The 22,855-nt window shown below is 39.3% G+C and overlaps 1 protein-coding gene across 1 annotated transcript in view; it reads left to right on the forward strand.

The window, feature by feature from the left end:
* Positions 1 to 2,968: 2,968 nt before the first annotated feature.
* The window catches only part of RET (ret proto-oncogene), an 83,268-nt gene continuing 63,381 nt past the window's right edge, over positions 2,969 to 22,855 (forward strand). Inside the window, exon 1 of the mRNA XM_051618717.1 lies at positions 2,969 to 3,371. Within this exon, the coding sequence (XP_051474677.1) occupies positions 3,326 to 3,371 (46 nt within the window). The 5' untranslated portion in view covers positions 2,969 to 3,325. The remainder of the gene's footprint in view (positions 3,372 to 22,855) is intronic.

Raw genomic sequence — 22,855 nt, forward strand, 5'->3', positions numbered from 1 at the left:
AACAACCAACCTCATAGCATGGAAAAAAAAAAAAAAAAAGGAAAAAGAAAAAAAGGGTTTTGTCTTGGACTGATCCAGAATTGGATTTCAAACACAATGTTCTAGAAGTTTTCTCAATGAAAATATTTCATTGTCTGTGCTTGAATGTTTGAAAAACATGGCAAGGTGGAACAGTCCTCAAGTGTCCTGCGCTGATGCTAAATGAGCATAATCTGAGACTTGTGATGAAATCAAGAAACAGTTATCAATTAGCATCAGTTTCAGGAAGCATTATCAAATCAAGTCATCTCAGGGTGCCTTTATAAAAGGAAAAAATACAATAATTTAATAGCTGAGTCTGCTGTGCCAAATGAATGACTCAAGGCAGAAAAGAAAAAAAAGTATGAGCCATAGTTTCACAAGTGCACCAGCCTGCAGGAAAGTGTCAAGGTATTTCCAAAGTATTTTTGCTAGGAGAGTGGTGGAAGATGACTATAAAGCTTGAGCTAGTCTGGAGAGTTAAGGACACCTTGCTTTTTACTCTCCGTTTTACTAGGACTGATTTTAATTCAGTTTTCAAAAGGCCTTCAGAGAAACCAAATGAATGACATGAATGTCTATTTTATGCATATCAGAGCAGAAATTGGCTGTTGGAAGGAGGAGTTGGTTGTGGACTTGTATTCCTCTAGTAGCTCAAGGGCAGATGCTTTACAGTCTGTGTTGAGCCTCTTCATGGGTGTGGAAACACGGCTGAGCATAAAGTGGCTTAGTTTTTCCACTTCAATTTTGAATTCTGAGTGAAAATTCAAAATGCCTCCATTTTGATAGGCTTTTGCAGGGTTTGCAGATGCTGCAGTGAGTTATGTCTTTTTTATGGTAGGCTTTGTTTCCTGAATGAGGTACATATCCTCAATATACCATCACTGTTTCTTTGTTGCAGGCTTGTAGTGTACTGGAGACTGTAAAGGACAACAGCTCCAGGAAGGATGGTGACTACATAAATATTAGAGTGATGACCACAGTAGCTGGAACACCAGAGACATGAGTATTTAGTCCCTTTCTCATCCAAGTTGGCAACTTTTTCCCATGTGCACTGTCCGTAAGCTATGATCTGCTGAAAACATATAAATCTGCTTAACTTAAAAGCCTGGAAATCAAATGAAAAAATTATTCTAGTGACCTTGTATGACGAACGCTATGGCATCTAAAACCAGTTTTAATGTGCTGGAGCAGAGCCTGAAGTTGGCAGAAGAGTACAGCTTTGGCTTCATTTGCTGAGATGCCAGAAGAGATTGGAAGTCCTTGAAATTCTTCCAAGAAGTCACTTTGTCCTGGATAGAAATTGGCATTTATCAGTGCAGATGATAGTAGTGTATTTTAGATGGCATCAGTATTGATTTGTATACTGTGCAAGCTTTTAAATATGATTTAAGATAAAGTTCAGCTTAACATAAGACATTTCTGCAGAAAGCATTGAATTAACATTTTCTGTTTCTTTCCTTGCTGTAGCCTTTCCCTTGGTAAATGGAGACATCCCAAATATGCTTCCCAGTTCCTTTCTATTACCAGGCATCTATGAAAGCCCCACTAGCACTTGTGCATGTGACTAAGTATTCAAAAGCTTAATTTATACTATGTCGGGCAGATTCACATGCCAATTAATTTATGGTGATCACTAGTGTTCATGTCAAATTCATTATTACCCCTTCAGGTGCTTGAATTTGGATTATTGTTTTCCCAAGCCTGAGGAAGAACATGGGAATGCTTGATGGAGATCTAAAAGAGAACTTAAAATAGGCTAGGTTTTTTTTTTTTTTAATCAGTTTTGTTAGGATAGTATCTTTATTTCGCCTCTTGCAGCATAGGGTATTTAAGTGCAACATGTTTGCTACGCTAGAATTTCCTATTTTATTTCGATTTCAGTAACGTCTAGCAGTTCTTGCTAGGTGAAATTGTTCTTCTGCTGCCTGTGCCTCCTTGCCCTTGCTTGTGCGTTTCAAAGTGTGAAGGCTGAGAGAGAGAGCAGAGCTGTAACTGCTGATCTGTGTCTGCATCCTGACGTCCAGATCCCTAGAGCAGCGTGACTTGTGTCGAGGCAGCATCAGCTTTGGGGAGGGCGGGGGGGAAAACCTTTCCCCAGGAGGTTGGAGTGACCTGCGAGGAGAGGGGACGGGAAAGGGGCAGGGTTTTCCCTTCGCCCAGAGCTCCAAGTGGCCCCTCCGGGCGGACGGGGGCCGCTGCTTGGCGCTGGGGAGCGCGGAGCCTGCGCGGCCGCGGTGGCAGCGGGTGTCCCGGGGCTGCCGCAGCGGGGACCGCGGCGGGGCTTTGCCGGGCGGGGACGGGTCCGACAGCCGCGCTCCGCAGGCTCGGGGCGTTGTTTGGTAGCAGCGGCTTTTTGGGAGCGCTTTTCTAGGCGAGTCCGAGCTGTTGTTAAAACGTATTTTTTGTTTGGCCTGGCAATTTATATATATTTTTAAATTATTATAATTCTTTTCCCGCTTGAGGTTTGAAAGTGACGTTTCTCTGCGAAGCGGGATGCTCCCGTTCCGGGTTACTTTGGTTGCCTGCCAGGTGGAGCTCCTGTCTTACAGCATCCTTCTGCCATCAAGCAAAAATTGTCTCCTCTCCCATGGATTAATTATTCAACACGTTTAATGTGTTTGGGGCGGGGGGGAGGCGGCCGCTTGGATGCATCCTGGTGCCGCAGCGCCTGTCCCTGCTTTGTCTCGCACCTGGTGTGTTTGCGCGGCTCGCCTGTCGTTCCCATCCCAAGCGGCCGCCCCCCCGGCGCGCCCCGCTGCCGCCCCGCGGAGCCTGCTGCGCCGGGACTCCGCGGGTGCGGCCCCCGCCGCTGCTCCCAGCCGCCCCGACCCCGCACCTTGTCCGCAGGGATGCGCGGGGCGGGGCGGAGGCTGCCCGCCGGGCGGGGCGGCAAGTGCGGGGCGGCCCGGGCGCGGAGGAGGGGCCGGGGGCTGGTCCGAGCCGGGCGGTGCCGCCCGCGCAGCGCGGGGGTTCGGCGGCGGGCGCGGCGGAGCGGGGCTCGCCCGTGACTTCAGCTTCTCCCCGCAGAGCCCGAAAGGCGCCGGCACCGCCGAGGGGACGCGGGCGCTCTTTCCTGGCCGGTGCAGCGGGGCGGGACGCGACGCGGGAGGACCGGCGGAGGGGCATCCCGAAAGCGCATCCCGGCGCCTTCCATCCCGTCTCTGCCCGTGTTGGTGCTTCCCATCGCGGCCCGCTGCCGCCGCCCGGGGCCATGGGCCGGCCCGACTGAGAGCCCGCCTGGACCGGCCCGTAACCTGCCCAGTGCTGCCGAGGCGGGACCGCGGGAGTCCCGGCGCTGGGGAAGATGCCCTCGGCGGGGTGGACGGCGGGCTTTCTGCTCCTCTGTGGGGGTAAGTACGGCCCGGCCGTGGGGGAACTTGGGGGCTGGGGTGAGCTCTGCCACCGGCGGCCGAGCCCGGCTCCGAAAATCTTTGCCAAAATACAAACAAGATATAAATAACCCTAATACTTTTTATTTGCAGTTTAAGCTCTAAAGCTAAGTTAGAACAGATGTGAGTTTACTTGTTCTTTAAATTTATGATGTGAAAGGGAAGAATATTGAAGTGTATTCGTATTTTACGTTTTTGAAATATTATTCTTTCTCTGTTGTCCCTATCTCGGAGCCTTTTGCATTAATATATTTAACAAGGTTTTGGTTGATAAGTTAAAATGACCAAAATTTATAAAGTGATTGGTTCGTAATCTAGATGATGCTATCCACAGATGTCAAGTTTCTAAAGCAAACAGAAAATCCATTCTATCTTCTCCTTCCATATGGCATTGTTTGCCTGTGCGTTTCTGATGTTTACATGAATAAATCGAAGTTGTTGTTTGCTAGAGAATGCAGTACAACCTTGCCCACCGAAAATGCATTTATGAAAAAAAGCACCAGACCAGCCCAGTCGTTCAGTAGTTGATATAATAGTAAAGTGCAGTATTAATTCTCGTCTTGAGGTTGCTTGTACAACGTGCATCTTGTTCCTTCTTTGTATTGTTTCAAATTAATTGTATTAGTTCACACAATTTTAAACACTCTCAGCAACTTGCAGGTATTGTAAAGCCTCTCTTATTTCACTTTAAGTATTTCAAGTTGCCCTTATTATTTCTCTTCCAAGTACATTATTGTTAAGGCCTGATTCTCCTAAAAACTCAAACACTGGATGTCTGGAAAAAAATAAATTGAATATACTATGTCTAAACATTTATTAAAAGTACAGAATGGATGGTATCCCAAGTCGTTTCACTGTCAGGAAGAATTAAACATGCTTGTATTGCTAATGGAGGATCTATTATGCTTACTTTGTTTTTATCTTTGACAAATCCATTTTCTTTAATGTTTTTGGCAGAATTAGGAGAAATGTAATTTACCTAAGTTCTTTAGTTTGAGGGGTATGTTTTCATTAGCCAGAATGAGTCACATGCGTTTGCTTGAAAATGATTTTCAGCAATTTCCGTTTCAGCTGGACATAAAAACTTACTCCTGTTAATGCTGTGATGCCCCAAAATATTGTACATACTGAACTAACTGATCCTTGGAACTCCCAAGGTGCTCTTTCAAATGTTGTGTTTTGTTGTTTTTTTTTTTAAAATTGTTTCCTTTTCAGTTGGGCTGTCATTTGATTCTGCTTTTGGTAGTAAAACTGTACATGAATTTCACTCTGAAAGTCACGGGTGGAAAAGGGAATTGTCTCTGTTTTCCCCCCACTCAAGTTAGATGTCTAAGCTCTTCTTTCAGTTTCAGACCAAAGTAATTGGAAATCAGTTTGAAAGATTTTTTTATTATTAAATATAACAAAAAATTCTTAGCTGTTGGATCTGTCTAGAGCTTGGAGGACTATTTTAGGAGTTAATTTATTGGAGTAGGTTTGACTGCCAAGTAGAGTTTTTTTATACCACTTGCTTATACTTAATAATTGCACATATTAATTTTGCTTATGCTCTCAGCTTTGACAGGTGAGCTTTAATACTTGATTCCCCTTAATATTTACTAAAACTGTGGGGAAGAAAAGTTGTACACATTTAGGATCACGCTTTAGGGTAATTGTATTCATAGTTATTTCAGGAAGCCTAGCATATTAGCAGTGTTGTATGGGGTCTGTTGCTCGAAAAGCACTGTTTCATATTGTTTACATGTGTGACACTAATTCCTGTTTATGTAATAAAAGCTGAGTTAACAACAAGGGTGAGATGAGTTGTTACGTCTTGGAAGTATTAGCAAAACCCCTGCGTGCATAGAGTTCCTGTCTTGTGTATGATGCTGCGGTCCCTGGCAGGGGCAGGAACACAATAAAACTTCAGTGGGCTCCATCCTAGGGGCATGCCAGAGATTTTTCAATGGTAACTAGGCTGTGCTCTCACTGGGAGTTGTGAAGGAATCTCTCTCACCTAGGCAAGACGTCATCATATAGGATTCCCACCCAAAGTTAACATGCAGTGATACCCTTGCACTCAGCTCCTGTGGGTGCCTCTTTGGTTTCTCTAATTGTGGCGATTTGGAAAGCTTAAAACTGTAGTAGCTCTTAAAACATGTACCCACAACTTGTCCAATGGTTTTGTCTAACTTGGAATGTGATTGCATTTTACCAATTAATCAATCTGGCGAGGGTGCTGTTGAATGGATTAGATATGGTTCTTTTCTATTGGTGGGCTTCAGAAGGCACACTGGAACATTTGTTCGGAAGCAGAAAGGCTGCAGCCTTGCTGCTTTTGCACCGTTAGCAATGTGTGAGTCTCCTGCAGGCACTGATACCAACCTAGGTAGAAATGTTCCTTCTCAAAGACTTTTGTCTCTTGCATCAGTATAAAAAACAACAGAAGTGCAGACTTTTATTCTGGACTTTGTGCTTGTATTTTTCAAAAGTGTACATGAAGTTGGCTGTTGATGTCAGGGTGTTTCCTTGTGCACTGCGCGTCTTCGCTGCTTGGCACTGGAGTTTTGATTTAATTTCGGAAAGCTCACTGGTGTAAGAGAAGGAAATTGTTCATTTAAGTGTAGAAGAAGAGAGTGCCTGTGGAAAAGACTTGGTAGGACTGTCTTGTCTGGAAATTAACTTTTGTTATTAAAGGGAATAATTTTGAGTGAATAAAATTAAATGAATAAAATAAAGCTTGTAAGCATTATCATATGCATATTTTATAAAATTGGAAGGGAATCTTGTTTCTACATGCAAATCAGAGCTACTACTTTTAAGAAGTGTGCTCTTGAATACAAACTGTTCAAACTTTTTACCATTTTATTGACTTTGATATGAAACTACTGATGAATGTATCAGTTCTGATATTCATTTAAGCACTGTATGGGATTGATTCTTACAGTGCCTTTTCATGCTGCCAGGGTTACTGTTAATGTTTTATTTTGACGGGTTACAATTTACAACAAGTTCTTGCTCAACTCGTGCATCCAGATCAAGGACAGACTATAGAAACCAACTGTGCAAATATTGACGTTCTTCTCCCCAAAGTTTATATATTTTGTGTAATATTTGTATTTCATTATAGAAAACGGATGTTTTCCCCAGGAAAAGAATACCTAGGTGATTCTTACAAAAAAACAATTGCCTGTAGACTAACATCTTTAGATCAAAATGGTGCTGATAAGATTGAATGCTGGAGCACAGACCACTGACTAGAGTCAGGGACCAGGCTGAAGACAGACATAAATTTGTCTGTGTGCCTGTCATCTTGGCAGTGATCTGGCCAGACAATATGTGATTTTCATTTTACTTTGTTAGATTATAACCTTGGCTGTAGGGCAAGGACAAAGGGAATCTGTGGAGAAAAGTCAGAGGCACTTACGTCATTAGATCTTCTGTGTCTTATTTGACGAGGACGTTTTTGGTAGGAAAAAGGGTATTAATTATGTCAATTTGGTTCTTTCTTCCTTTGTTATTTTTCTCTGCCCAGAGATTGAGCATCTTGTGTGCTGGCCCAGGCAGCTCACAGCCTTCTGATGGTGCAAGTGCTACCCCTTGCTCCAGTCACCTACTTTCACTTGCTGCTTTCCTTGCACAGGATGGATTGTGGGGTTCGTTCCAGTACTACTGCTGATTTTCAGGAATGTTGCCTTGGCTCTCTCTGGCCTTACAGGCTTTGTATGTCTCCTTGCTTTTTTCCTATTCTCAGGTCCTTAACCTTCCAGTTTCTCCACAACTTAACTTTTGCACTCAAGTTTACAGCCTTCCATTTCACAGAAAATAATACACCATGCTAATAGGATCCATACCTCTTTTATGTTTAATTCCCTTTCCTTCTCATTGTTATTTTTGCTCAATCTTCTGTCCCTCAGATGCCTATATCTTCCTGTCTTCTCAGGGTGTGTGTCAGGGCAATACGCAGTTGGCTTCATCAGTTCTGCCAGTTTGTTGGAGTCTTTGTCTTTATTCATGGGTTTTGTTCCTATCATAAAAAGAATATAAAAGAAAGTAATATGAAGATTACAAGAAGAGAGCATTTTAATGCTAAAAACTTCGTTCATTAGGCTTTGATTAACAGACAACATTTCTTGTAGTAATAACATAAGCAGTCAGTTTGTTTGACAGTGTTGGTCCAGCACCTGCATACAAGATGCACGTTCAGTGGCCCACATTCTGTTTTCCATCTGTACGTCCTATTATAGTCTTTTTTTTTTTTTTTTCACTGAAATGAGAGATGTGACTGGTGCAAAGAGATGTGTTTTGTTAATCTCCAGTTCTTCTCCGCTTCTCCACTTTAGCCTCTGGCAGGAGGGGACGGATTTGTTCTCTTGTTCTTGGATTCTTGGCACCACTGCTCAGGCTGGTAATGAGGCGAGTACTAATTCTGGTCTTTTTAGGATCTGAACTGAGCTAACTGGCTTGAGGGAAATCAAAGAGTGGCTTTCTCCTCAGTACCTTATTTGGCGATTGTACTGTTTTATTCATACTGTGTATTTTGAAGTAAGTATGATAACAGTAAACATGGATTCATAGTTTCCCACTCCTCCTGGGCTGCTGTCTCCCTCATAATGCAAACTAGTAAACAAACATGCCATGGGTTGGAAAAAATCCATGCTATAGGAGCTTGGTGTTTTCTAGAGAACCTTTTTGTGTAAAGGTCACTTAGAATCTGTCTGTGGTGAGGAAAGGGTTTGCTTTACTTGAATGTTGGCATCCTTCAGCTTTCCAGCAGAACTAAGAGTGGTGCCAGCTGGTGATTGACTGGAATTGTCTCTTGGTTTTGAAACATAACAAATTGCTTGACACTGCTTATTGGGTGCATGCATTTGTGTTAGTAACATTGCAAAACTTACTTCAACACAGATGCTGATTTCAGCATCTTTTTCGGGATTGAGGCACCTTCATGGTGCAGAGTCTGTTCTCAGCTCTCACTTTCTACTTTCATTTGGTTTGGCAGAAGCAGAGCTTAAAAATTGACCAAATGATTCAAAAGAAACTTCGGAGTTTTTTATTCTCCAGATGATTAAGAAAAAACCAAAACAACCCAATGACAATAACAGAACTTTCCGCAACACAAGAAAAACAAATAAAAAAAACATGTTTTTATATTTTGGAAAGAAAACAACTGAAGCATTGCAAGGATAAATAAAGCAATTGCTGCAGGAGAACAGATTTAAGGTTTGCATATTAGTTTGGTTAGATCAGGATTCAAGTTCAGTTAACAGCTGTGCTACAGATTTGTTCATTGTCTCACTCTCTTTAGTTTTCTCTAAAATAACGCCATCAATAACATTCTCCTTTGCATGTCATATACATTGTTGATTGCATGTCACATAACCCCATATAGGACTTGACACAAAATGGTGAAAATACATGGGAAAACGTCACAGAATCTCTAGAGGAATAATGCATCAAGAAAAAACAGCATTTGAGAAGCTGCAGGTAGCTGTAGAATAAAATATGTTCATAGGCTTTATTTTTACGATGGCCTCTTCATTAGTGAAATATTTTTCACAATGTTTTGGTGAAGTCATAATGAGCCTTTTGACAACTTCCATGTAGATATGTTGCTAGTTAACAACATTATTAAGAAAGCTTTTATTAATAAAATAGGTCATCTGAAGTGTGAATAGCCAGATAGATTTTATTCCATCTGGAGCTCAGTTGTTGTTAAAAGGATGTCCAGCCTCTCTAAAGCCATCCTGTTTTTCAGACAGATATTTTGTCATTTTCCCCAATAAGGAGAACACAACTGTTTTCTTTAAGATTACTTGATAAAAAGATCTGAGTTGTTTCAAATTTCTGGATCTTGCAGTGGGACCACAAACACACCATGTGCGTTTTTACCTAAAAGAAGTGATCTGTAAGCTGTAAAAATTAAGATGATCATCAGCACTTGAGAGCTTCGGGGCAAACTGCAGTGATAGCAAGGGAACTGGAAGCTTACTGGGGTTAGAGTGCCAAAAATGTTTGACTGAATTACTTTAGAAATTTGCCCAACTAAATCAGGTGATTGTAAAAAGAAAATGGATATATTGCTCCTAATGCTTGTCTAATGGCTTTTCAGTGTATATATACATTTAGTAAACTAATTAAACATTATATTTAGCTGTTATAATGAGGTTGCTTGTGTTGCTGTAATGGTTGGTGCATTTTTTTTAGCGTCCATTATGGCATTCTTCTAAGTGAAACAAATTTCACTCTCAGATAATAAAATTAAATCTAGGTTTTTCTTCTAACTCAGAGACACCAAGTTCTCTGATATGGACAGTTACCTGTTCTTTTTGTGTGCGAAATGGCAAAACTCATATTGACATGAGTAGGACAGAGTTTCACGTACCTCTGAAGCCCCTTAAAGACTGGTTTTGCCACTGAATTACAGCAGGCATCAGGTAGTCCTGTCCGTGCCATTCCCAAGCTGACTTGGAGAGGAGACTTAAATCTCCTAGTGGCTTAAAGAACCAGAGTTTTCTTGCTTCTGTGAGAAGTAAGTGCATAATTTTGGTTAGTTCTCACATAAGAGCTGAGACTTATAGATTGATCCCTGCAGAGTGGCTCCTTCAGACTGTCTTTAAGAGGATACATCTTACATTGATTGGCTTTTAGAGTTTTTGCCTTTATTTGTAGAGATGGCCTTCCGTATCCTTGTATTCTGAAGTAGAGGTTGAAAAGTATTTCTGTGCAAAGAGAAACGAGGACATAAGAAATATGAATGGTTAACAAAATGGATGGATTTGATTCTCCAGGTTATCTTCCCTCTCTCCCCAACCCGCAACTGTGTTCCTTAGAAATTACCTATCAGATTGAAAGAAGCAGTTTGTGTTTCTGCTGTGTGCTTGGGGGGAAGACACTTAACCACCAGTGTTCTGCTGTTTTATGCAGCAGGGGTGAGGGGAGAAAGAGTTGGATTAATACTAATAAAATGGAACAAAAAGTCAAAGAAAAGCTATGGTGTACTGAAATTTAGCCCATAATAGTAACCTGCTTTAAAAAGATTATTTGTTTTCTTATATGAAATGAATTATGTCTGTTTGGGTGCGAAGACACAGTATAGATTTATTAATACACACATTTTTGGTAGTCAGTCATTTCAAAGTAGAAGAGGGTTTGAAATATGCACGTACTCTAGGGCTGCAGTCAGGCTTTCGTTTACAAAGAATAAAACCAGACACTGGCAAATTGCATGAAAATATTTCTCAATTATATTGACATTGCTTTATGGTCTGCAAGACTGTTAGACAAAAGGTGCTGTCTGTGAAATCCAAGGAATAGGGAGGGGAAGGAGAGGATACAAAAACTCTCAGCAGGAAAAGGCTTACAGTTTTGACTTTACCAGGAAAAGAAGTTTATTTTCCAGGAGGAAAATAATAATTAAAAAAAAATGAAATTGGGAGTAGGTGAATTAAAGTGAATTAGTTTAGAGCTAATTTGGCTATTTGACATACCTTGTCATCTGAGGGTTAGCTACAACACTCCTGACCGCTCAGTGTGACTGAGATACACGTCTGGGATACTGTTCACTGACAGCAGGAACCAAGTTCTCTGTGTGTGTGTATGTGTTTGGTCGTTTATTTGTTTATTTGTCAGTTTTAGTGAGTAGCCTTTTTACTAGTCCCAACTATCCCAAGTTAGACCAGGTAAGATCTGCCCTTAAATCTTTCTTTAAGTCCATTGTTTCCTTAAACTGAAGACATTTGGCAGTGGCTTCTGGTGCTCCGCTGCTCTTGGTCTGTGAGTTATGTACTAGGTACCGCATTTTGTCTTTCGATACTCTCGGTGTCTTTGGAAAGAAATACAGAAGCAAATATAAAGAAATTATGATTGCCAGTTAGTGCTTTTTGAGGAATTCAGGGTAGAGGTTTCTCTAGTTGAGCCTGTGGACGTAATTGAAATAATAAGGGCTGAGGATGATAACTTCTGTGCAGTGGCTCATCCCAATCCCCATTAGGAAACAAAAGCAATGTGAGTATTTAGATTTTGAGTTTGAGCATATGAGATTTAAAGTAATGAGGGGGAACAATATGGCTGTAATATAAATTTTATTGCATATTTCAATTCAGCATTGCTGACATGCTCTGAATGAGAAAGCATTTTAAACAGTTTTATTGCTTTGCTGAAGTTTTGCCTTTGTGAAAATCAGCAGAGTTGTCCTAAATTGCTTTGCTAAGGATTTTTTTTTTATAGGGAGAGAGATTATAACATGTTTTCCAGATTATTTTGTATTTAAAGGGAGAGAGGATAATCCAAACACTTAAAACTTAGTTTCTATGAATTCAACAGCAAGCAGGATCCCCTGAAGAGACTGTGACAGGACAGGCATAAAACCTCTGTAGAAAAGGGAAACATTTGTAAAATTACTTTTTCTTAGAATATTGAGGCATTGAAGTGAGCCTGTTACTGCTAGGGAATGGGCCTTTATCTAACTCTATTTTTCTTAGATTTTAGTTTAATAAAATTTGAAATGGAAATTAGACAAAAGCTTCAGGGCAGTAAATACCTAAAGAAAATAAGTAAGAATAGAAAGGTACTGGTTTTTTTTGTTGTTGTTGTTTTGGTTTGTTGTTGTTGTGTTGTTTTTTTTTTATCTGGCTGCCACACATTCTGTTTTTGCTTTTTTTTTATTTTTCCCCCAATAACTTCTTAAAGCCTTGTCTCTTGGCATTATACAGTTCGGTGGGAATTTTGCCCTTTGTCTCTTCACAGGAGATCTCAGCATAAACATCCTAAGTACCTGACAATTACAACGCAAATTAGAAGACTCTATACAGGTCTCTACTTCATCTTTCACAAATTGTTTGTCCACAGCACAACGTCTAAGAGACAGTAAGGGAAAGAAAGGCGTGTTATTTAAATGTTTGGGTTGGTATCACAAACTCAGTTTATCTTGAATATATAGTAATTATATGTGTAACTACTAATGTAGTTACATGTGTCAGAGTGATAAGGAGGCTGATAACAAGAACTTTTACTTTTTAAATAAAATGTTATTTTAAAAATCCCTCTGACAAAATATTTTTTTCCTTTCCCTGTCCATCCTTGGTGCGATCACAACCTAAGAAATGCCACGTGGTGTTGTGCTAGAAGTTAATCTGACCCAGTAGCCTATTCCTGATAATTACTGGCAGTATCCAGTTTTGAATGGTGCATGTTGGTCTTCATACTTCTTGGAATGCAAAGGATGACAACAAGAAGTTTAGGAAATGTTATTTTTGAAGAAAAATGGGAACAATTGGAAATATTTATTAACAAAGATAACTGAGAAAGCACAGAGTTCAAATTTTTCAGTTCATGCACAAGTATTCTAAAGCTGGATATAATGGTGAAAATGGAGTAATGGTGGAAACAAGACACACAGAGCTTACAGCAGTGAGATTCAGGGAGCATTTTGGTCACATGGAGCTACAGGAATCTGTTGTCTGCAATCACCAGTGGATTCTGTCACTGGAGGTATCTTAAGAACAGGTGGAACAGCAGTGTATTGATGCTGGTTATGTATAATTGGTCCTGTCTTGGGGGAGTTAGATGACCTCTGTTGGAAACTTGTGAATTGATCTTCTTAGGGTTTTATGCCTAGGGTGTAAGAAATAGGTGGAATGCAGCCTTTGTAGGTCTGCTGAAGTTAATGCCTGGTGTTTGATTGATCAGGGCTCTTTAAGAGATCATGATAACTTGAGTCTGTGGTCAATGCGATTTGAGAGTTGATATCAAAATACTTACAGTGTTAATCATCAACAGCTGAATAGACAGGAACTAGATGTCTTTGATGTCAGCGTAAGCTTCTGGAGCTTCTGGTTTTCAGAATATCCCCAGGGATATATTTGATATACGGTGGTCTTTTTCTCTTTAAAAATCAAGTTCTGATACCATTCTCAGTGTTCTCAAATCCCAGGCAATAAGTTGGGGACCTCATGCTGGCATTGAGCCAATTAAGGCCTTGAAAAAAATTTGTGTATGTATGGCCTGACCTTGTCACTCAAAAGAGTAGAGAGAGTTCTGTTTTTGTCATACAGAAAGAGAAATGCATTGGAGTGATATTATTTCTTGAAGTAAACACAGGTTTTGAGGATCCATTTTCTTAAGAGTTAAACTGGATTTGTGGTTTGGTTGGCAGTTCTTATTAAATGAGAATTTAATGATAGAAGAAAGACCATGAAAAAATCAGCACTGGGATTATAGCTCTACTATCAATATTTTCCACCCTGAATCTTAAATTGCAATTGCCAGGACCATTTATCTGCCTTTGATTTCTGCTGCTGAGAACTCTTCTCTAGTTTTCCCTTTCATTAGTGCAATGCTTTGCTAGATTTAATCTTTGAAGAACTGCAGGTTGTTTTTTTTTTTATTCATGGTGGTTCTGTTTCACAGTATCTTTCAGTGCAATGATGCATTCATTGTAATTCCAAAACATGTCAAATTAAGTGTTTAAGTTTAAATGTGCTTAATTTAAAATGGGGTTTGGAGCCTGAGATATTTAACTGCTCTTTGTTCGCAGCACTGATGAAATGAAAGGAGCTGATAAGGTGTTTCACAAAATTGTGGGGCAAAATGGTGCAATCCTATAATGTTACCCTGTTTACCACTCTGAGAAGATTTTCGTTTACCCTCCATGCACCAGCATGGCATAACAAAAGGTTGTATCCCATTCTGAATGGCAGGAAACCACTATGAAGAGGAAACAGACTATTATTCCTCCTTTCTGAGGACTGAATTCAGTCCTAGTTAGTCTTGAATTAAAGCAGAGTTCTTACCTTGTCACCTTTCATGGAATTTGGACAGAAACCTACAAATATGTAGAACTACTATTGAAAATGAAATTGCACTGGCTACATGATTACACGTCCAAATCTCCTGATACAGAGTGATGACATTGTCACAGCATCTGTGATTTTTTTAAATGTGTTTTTTTTTGTCTCGGAGGAATGTTTTATTTGTTTGGGTTTGTTTGTTGTGTTGGTTTTTTTTTTCTCTCTCACATCTAGCTTTTAAATAGCTTGTGGTATCATCAGTCTCACAATAGAATTAAAACCTTGAGCCTTAAGTCTTTTTTTATAAATTGAAAAGATAGGAAAGAGCATTATAGTCCAAGAATTGACTTGGAGAAACTGCAGAACACTTTCCCTCTCACAACAGACACCTCCTTTTGGCAGCTTTAATTACAACTGCCCTTAGATATCAGTAGGTAATGGACAGAGATGCACCCGTGTATCATGAAGTGTATTGCCTAAATTGTTAACAACACTGTGCAAAGACCTGCCTGTACCTTATTTTTTTTGTTAGAATGAGCTTAAAAAAAGAAGTCAGTGAGATAAGATATTAAGAATTTTAAAAACCATAACCAATTAATGTATCAGTACTACACTCTGGTTTCTGTGCCTATCTTACTTGCTTGAGGAAATTCCAGCAAAGTTGGTGTTAAAATCCATGTTCCTCTCTGTTACTAATGTCAGATTTACATAATGAGGGAAAACAGATGAAGTGTAGGGGAAATCAGGAAACTGGAAATGCAGAAAGTACTGTCAAAAGCAGAATGGACAAAGTTTTCATCCAGTGGTTCACCAGTGCATTTAATGGGGTCATAGTCTTTTCTAGCATCACTTAATGAAGGCTGTTTTTTCTCCCAGATTTTGGGTAACCTGTAGACTGTAAAATAATAAGACAAGAAGGAAATTGCCACTAGTATTAATACTGGGTTGTTTTCTTTTAAAGATGCCATACTTGCTTCTGGAGATAACATTAGAGACTAGTTTCCCATTCCTTCTGCCACGGTAATTTTTCACATCACCAAGTGATGAAAGCTGGATTTGGTGACAACTTCCAGAGTTTGCAAATTGCTTTAGAGTGAAAGCTGTAAAATGGAAAGATTGCTTCATTTATCTCAATGAAACAGTAACATTGAAGTCTTAAAAATAATTTAAATGCAGCCACTGGCCACTCTCTCATTGCTAGTTGTTTTAGTAGAGCTGTTGGAATAAACAAGTTACCCATTTGGATTGTTGTGGGGAAACAAATGCCTGGTGATGGGCATCACAATCACTGCCAATGTAGGTGAATATTTAATAGGATCTTCAAGTCTTTGGCAACCACCCAGCATTTCTACCAATGAAGTAAGACAAATTTTGCAATGGCTCTCTATTTTAAATGTGGTTGTTTTTCCATAACAAGGCCACGTATGGAGATACATGAAGTGGAAGGTTGCAGAATGACATGAGTATACTAGAAATTAAATACACCACATGGACCGTTTTGCTGATTTTATCTCACTAAATAATGTTGCTATTATTTTGAAAATGCATTTCAAGTACACAGATAAATATATGCAAGTTTATTTGGTTTTACTCTCTCTGAAGTGCTACTTCTTAAATTATGGTTTCGTTCAATACATAATCCAGAGGTGGTGGTCTCGTCAGTTTTTTCTGGAAGCTGAATATCCACGGGAAAATGTATTACATTTTCATCATAGGTTCTTGAGCTGTGGTCTTCATGCTACTAAAGGTTTGTCAACCCTAGTTAAGATCCAAGAAGTCATATTAAACAACTGTTTAGTGGTGTTTTCAATTAAAACCTTGATGATAAATATGCATATTTTCTTAAAAGAGAGAACGAGGATTGAGGGACATACAGAAATGTACAACACTGTGAACTTCCATTGTAGGTGACAATATTTCACATATTGTCATAGTAAACAAAAACTATTGGCTATCTAATGACTTGTGGGCATTTATTTGCTGCTGTTCTTAAGAGACCTAAAACAGACTGTAAAATAACTTTGTGAAACAGTGGGCATTTTTGTTGTAGAAGGCTTAAAAAATGTTTGAAAATAAATGAAGACTCAAGCTATCTTCTGAGTGCCAACAGTTTGTCTGGTCTGTCTGCAGCTGTCAGGTTACTTGGTTTGTTTAAATGAGAACTCTGTCAAGTGAGGATTAATCTGATTGATCTGTAAGGTAAGGATTTCCTACATGTAGGCCTTTCAGAAATGGTCCAGGACAGTTCTGGGCACTAATGTTCTATTTTTATATAAAGTGTTTTAGCAACAGTTGACTAACACTTATTCCTGTCAGCAAAGCTGAATATATTTGTGGAGTGAGAAGGTGAGAAACTACCATTTCTCGTCATACTGTCACAACTGCAACAGTTGTGGTACTAAGCCCTGCTTCCCTCATACTCAGTACGCAGAATGAATGAGGCTGCTTTAGTATGATTTCTGTTTTTATAGTTAGCTGAGCTTTGAAATTGTCTCCTAAATCATCCTTGCCAATAGCATTAACTACCCCTTTGCTGGTAGTCAGAGATTATTCTACAGTAAGTTAAAGGGTAACTCATCTTCTTTTGTGATGACAGGAAACATGGAGGGATGTAAAAAGATAATGGCTAATTCAAAGCAGAGCACTACACTCTGCTTCTGGAAATCCATCAACTCTGTTCAAAAAGAGATCTGAAATTTTGCAACAAACTTTGAATGATCTTTCCTTTTTGCTGGTTCAGTAAATTGTTATCTGGGGGGGAATGATGCAGATGTCCTTGAATTTTAATGCCTTTCATTATGAAGGGGTGAATTGGACAATACTCTGGCTTTCAGAAGCCTGAAGGATTCAATCGCTGGGCTTTTTCTACTTCAAAAAAGGTAAAGGAGAGATACAAACTAAGTGATATGGTATTAAGGAAAGGTCTTTATCCTTCCCACTGCTTTTGCAGAAACAAACTCCTGAAAATGCATCATTTAAAAATGTATTTGTGCAGAAATGAGTCATCCCAGCTGTCCAGCTGGAGCAGGTAGTGAGGCAACAGGGGCAGGTGGAGCAGCGGAACAGCAGGTTAATTGATCCTTGAGTAAACACCTGTGTTTGCTTTTTAAAATTTTCTTTCTAAAGACAGCTGCAGCAAAGAAACAAGAAAATCTAATGTAATAACAAGCCATAGAAAAGTATTTCAGAGTGGTAATTTTTTTAGAAACAAACTGTATCTAGCACTTTTCATATGACAGTTCCATCCCCACTTCCTTGTTCATCACCTGCAGTTGCTTGTGATATACAAAAGCTAGTAGTTGTGTTTGGTGGTGAGATTGTTGCTGTTGCCATTAGCTGCTTCAGAGAAATGATGTTATTTAATGCAGATGTTGGGGCAGGATCAAGAAGACTTTCCTGTTAAAGCTGGACTCAGTCTAGATTAAGAGTATTACCCCTCGATTTACTGTGTTCTTCTGGAGCAGGGCATCTTGCTAGGGTGAAGCACATGAGAATTCGGAATCAGACTGTTGGCCCATGGGGAAACTTAGTGGTGAAAAGACTGCTTTTAGACTGGAGCAACACACTCTAAATGCTCCTAAAAACCTTAGAAGACACTGTGTCCAAGACAAATTTAAAGAAAGCCACCTGTTCTGAGGTGCTGTGTTTGAAGACAGGGCAAAGACCAGATTCTTCTATTACAGACACTTAATATTTGAGAATAGGAGTAGTTTTCTTAGGGAGCTTTTAGGTATGGCAGTCACAGATACTGTAAGAATTATGAAGGAGATTGTTTTTCTAGGTTATTATTATAATTACTCACAACTCTTCTGTGTGTCATGTACTGTGAACCATTTTTAATTTCCTGAGAACAATGCAAGTTAGGACACCTTTCCTCATCAGGGTGTTTGATTTATTAGAAAGCTACTCGATCCATGCATTGAAAACTCAGTTAGTGATTGCTATGTATAATTTGTACTGTGAAAAGTGAAAAATGTGGTAGCTTGAGTGTGTTAAAATGCAAATGTACATTTTAACATGCTATACATCTCTCTCAGCTCTGTCAAAGATAAATAAAGCAAATATTTAACGTCATTATAAAGGAGAGTAGGAGTTACCTTATTAAAGTGGTCTTCCTATGCTACCACATGCAAAAATGATTTATTGAAAATAGAGTAAAAACCACTAATGGAATAAACACATTTACAGTGAGAACCAGTATCACAATATAGCTACACTGTTTACCAAACACCTTATGGAAAACAATACAACATGCTAGCAAGGCTCCTTTTACTTTTCCGTATTTCTTTACAAGCTAATTGACTGTGTGCTTGTTGTGATAGATGTTTTTCCATTTCAAGTAAATTTTACTTAATGAATTAATGTGTTTCACTTAATCTTTATAAAGTCAGTATGTTACTTGATAATCAAATAGTTCTTTGATACCAATATGTTAAATGATAAATAAATAAACTAGTAGGAAGTAAGATTGTAATCCACCAAAAAGAGCTTAGTTTTGTACAAACATTATGACAAGCTGTGCTGCCTTCAGAGGGCTTGGATTGATCCTCAGGACCTGTCCTCTTACCAAAAAAAAAAAAAAAAAAAAAAAAAAAAAAAAATCTCAGAATGTGCAGGCGCCAATGTATAATCCATTTTAGGCTAAGTCGGGGAAGGATATTTTGTACAAATTTGGCTATTGTCTGAAAAGTTTATATCTGTTTAATAAAGCAAGTAATTGGTATATTTTTGTTGCAAGATTTTACTTTTTTTTTTTCCAGATAGTATGTCTGCATGCTTCTGTAAGAAGAGTTAATACTGTTTTGCAGAAGCTACAGCTATCTTGCATTAGGTGTCATGGTAGAGGAAATGATTTCTTAGAAATGAAATGTAACCGAAGGCTTATGTAGCATTGGTTAGGCACTTGAGCAAGAGAAAACTGGTTTATACCAGAGTAGTGGTTAGAAAGTTGGTCAAGTACTCAGTTCAAGGAAAGAAAGCTGTGAAATCCCACCATAAAAGAGGAAAAACAAAGGTAAGTCAGCACTATAGGTGGACTATGGTACCAGGTAAACAGGGGTGGGACATCAGGTGGCAACTTTAGGAGTACTGGGTAGGCTGTAAACCTTGGAGTACCAGCTGATGGGGAAACAAGGGAGAGATAACTCGGTTGGCATTAGGGAATAAAAAGGTGTGCTAAGTGCACCCCAGGTGTGCCCACTTTCTGGGTCACCCACTCTTGCAAGAGCATAAATCAAATGTGATTCTTTGAGAAGTCTGTCTGAGCCTGTGTGATTAGCAGTATCAGCGTTTCTCACACTTGTGACTTGCAGTATGGTTCAGGCTTTTTTCTTGGCAGCTTTCACGATTTGTGGCTTGCTGAGTGACATTTTATTTCCTATTCAAGGTAGTAACAGCTTAGATTCTTCAATTAATCACTTTTATAAGTAAAACTGATGCACTGGATATTTATAGAGCATTTTTCAGGCCAGGGTCTTTGAGATATTCTAATTACTAAGAAAACCACGTGGACAAATGCAACCTGGAGCATACAGATATATATGAGTCAGAGAAGATTAAAGGAAGAGGCTGTAACTGTAATGTCTAGACTAGCATTTGTGACTTCTAATATATTGCTAATATGGGTCTGTTTTTTCAAACAGAGGTGTTCAAGGGGAGCTTAAAGTCTATTACGAATTTTCCCCTTGTGATGGAAGTGAAATTACTTTGGGTAGGATCAAGCTTTATGGATTTCAGCTGCAAAACTCCCATTAAGTTCAATTTCACCTTTTGTGTTGGTTTTGAGACCCTTTCAGAATTCATTTAGCACAGAGGGAGCAGTAAGTTCATTGGGGAAATTCAGAGTTGTACAAACCATGATTGTTTTTATGGTATCCTGGCAGGACAAGTGTCTGTGCCCAAAGATGCTGTATTTCATATCACTGTGGTCATGATTGGATTTAATTTCTTAATGAAAACATTAAGTGTGGTTTAGGGAAAACACGGCCATGTCACCTGATTAGTGGTGGAATGCAGAGACCTTCTCTTACTGGAAATCAAGTGCTTTCCTTGGATTCAAGGCATACAGTGATTTAAATGATCCTGCTAATGTGCATTTTTCTCTTAACCTTAGAAGAAAAGGAGCACATAAGAGCCATGTGAATATAAATGCCTTAGAAAGAAGAGTAGTGTAGGTATCTCAAGGGAGGTTTGTTCATACTTTGGAAATAATAACAGCTTGACTGAACAGGTTATTGTTAGAGCTTTTATGTATCAGGACTCTGTGTAGAAAAGAATAACCTACATGATTTCATGGGATTCTGGCTTCTGAGAGGGCATCACACTGGCTCATCAAAAAGTATTTGATAGGCTGGTTTCCTTGTAATTTCTGTTCTTAGCCAAATCCCTTCCATTTAATCCTTTATTTCTTCCTCCAATTTATGGCAATAGAGATTCAATATTTTAAAAGCTCTTTGTGGTCTGTGTGTGGAAGAGTACTCTTTGTTCTAGTAACAGAGTAATACAGTTTTCTTGTTTGCTATTTTCAAGCCTTGCTTTAAATTTTCAACCATTTTAGTATACAGCTTAGTGGAAAACTTTGTCTTTTTCATTTCTCTTATAGAAATATTTCTTATGAATTCCATCTTGTGATGGAAAAATGATGGGAATGGTGGAAAAAGATAAATGCTCGTAATTTACTCTTGTGTTATAGGATTCTCTCATGGGTATTTCTTCCATTTGGAAGAGGCAAGCAATAATTGTGCCTGTTGTAATGTAGTGTTTGTTTAAAGGCAGAATTCCAAGTGCTTTGTTGGCTTTTCTCCTGAAACATGATGGTAACAGGGACATAGATACCTTAGAGAGCTAAATATCCTGCAGTCTGGTTTGCTACTGATGTGCATATGTAATTTCCACTGACAGTAATGGGAGTTACATGTGTACAGAAAGCAAAACAGACCCTTAAAAAATGTTGGTCAAGTAATAAAAGCTAGCCTAAAGAGATCGTGGAAGTAGGGAGTGGGAGAGTGATGATTTTTTTTTTTTTTTAACTTGCTTTCTCTTTAACTTATCCTCGCTCCACTAATGTTAGCTTAATAATGTTTTTATGGATTCACTCCTGATTTATTGTGGCATGAGAGATAAGATTAGATCCATGTGGAATAGGTAAGCAGAAGATTACTTTAAAGTATACTTTCTCTAAGAAGAATGAGAGAGAAGACTAGAGAGGGTGGAAAAGGTTTCCCCTTTCTTCCTCCCAAAATAAGTAGAAGTTTTCCCATGTAGTAGTTGTATGGTAGAAGAGTGTGCCATCCTGGTGTGCTGCTAAATAGCTTTTGCACAGGAGCAAATAGTTGTGCCGAGTCTGTGCTACCAGGGGTCAGTGCACAGTCTGGGCAGGGGTACAGAGTCCCCACACACCCGAGCTGCTGTCAGGGATGTGCAGCGCTCCGGCTGTTGGGAAGGAGCAACCTTGGCTCCTGCAGTGCCTGGGGACTGGGCTTTCGGCCTTCTCTAGACCAGGGCACTGCTCTGCCTCTGTAAGTCACAAAGGAAAACTTAGAAGTTTCTCTTTAGCAAAATGAACCAGCAGTCCCACATCCCAGTAGCACACAGCTTCCAAAAGGTAAAGCTATCTATCCCAGTGTATTTATTTGGAATATTAGTGTCCTTTGCACAGTAGATGTTATTTTAAACTCTGAAAGCAAGAAATAGAACTGCAATGGATGCTGTCAGGATTTTGAGTGTTTTCTTTGAGATTCAAATGGGAAGGAAGAGGCAAATTCCTGGATAGTTAGAACTGGCAGTGTATAGTCTATCCTCTAATTAAAGTCTCCACAACCAGTGTGTTTTCATTGTTAATCAATGGATGTTTGTCCTCAGAGGAAACTAAACATGGGCAGTGTAAAACCTGATAAAACTGTTGAGAAACCTGAATGTTACACAAAAGGCATAAAAATCAAACTGTCCTTTTACAAAATAGCTGAACATCAAGGCATCTTAATAAAGGGAGTGCTACAATATGTTCTCCTAATAAACCTCAGTAAAACCTCTAAAAATAACTACACAGATATATTCTAAGTTGATTAGCAGTAATTGAACTGACTTAATGTAGTTGGATGATGTCATGTGTAATATTCCTCTAAAGTAATTTCTGTAGACAAGCCATTTGAAGTCCTCTTGCAGCCAGCATAAACATCTTCGTGTTGCTAAACTGAGCGCTCAGACTAAAGCGCTCTGCAGGAGAGCTCCGACATCTGACTGCTTGTTTCATTGAGCTACTGTGACTTGTCTGTTAGAAGCAGCTTTGCAGTGACAAATATCCTTGTTTCAGGGAAAATGTGGAAACTATATATCTGTAACAACTTAGACCTCTTAGTTGTAGAATCATAAGTGTTAAAGATGGAAAGGACCTTTGGAAGTGTCTGGTTTCTAAGTTTCCCTGCTGTATGCGTTTCCAGTGTTCCGTCCAACTTGGCTCAGCTGGTCCCAAGCAATGGGACTGTTCCACAGTCTCATTCATCTCACTAGAAGAGAGCTTGGAAAATGGTTTTCCTAGGTTTTTGGACTTGTTTTTGCATCAGCTTAAACATGCCCTCTTCTTCTTTATTTTTACATTTAAAGGCTTGTAATTGGTTAATGTACATGGGTGTCTTCTTCCAAAATGTTTGTGCTTTTGACTGTTGCTTTTGTGAAAAA

This window comes from Apus apus, chromosome 4 (assembly GCF_020740795.1).
Source record: "Apus apus isolate bApuApu2 chromosome 4, bApuApu2.pri.cur, whole genome shotgun sequence".
In the NCBI taxonomy this organism is placed as follows: Eukaryota; Metazoa; Chordata; class Aves; order Apodiformes; family Apodidae; genus Apus; species Apus apus.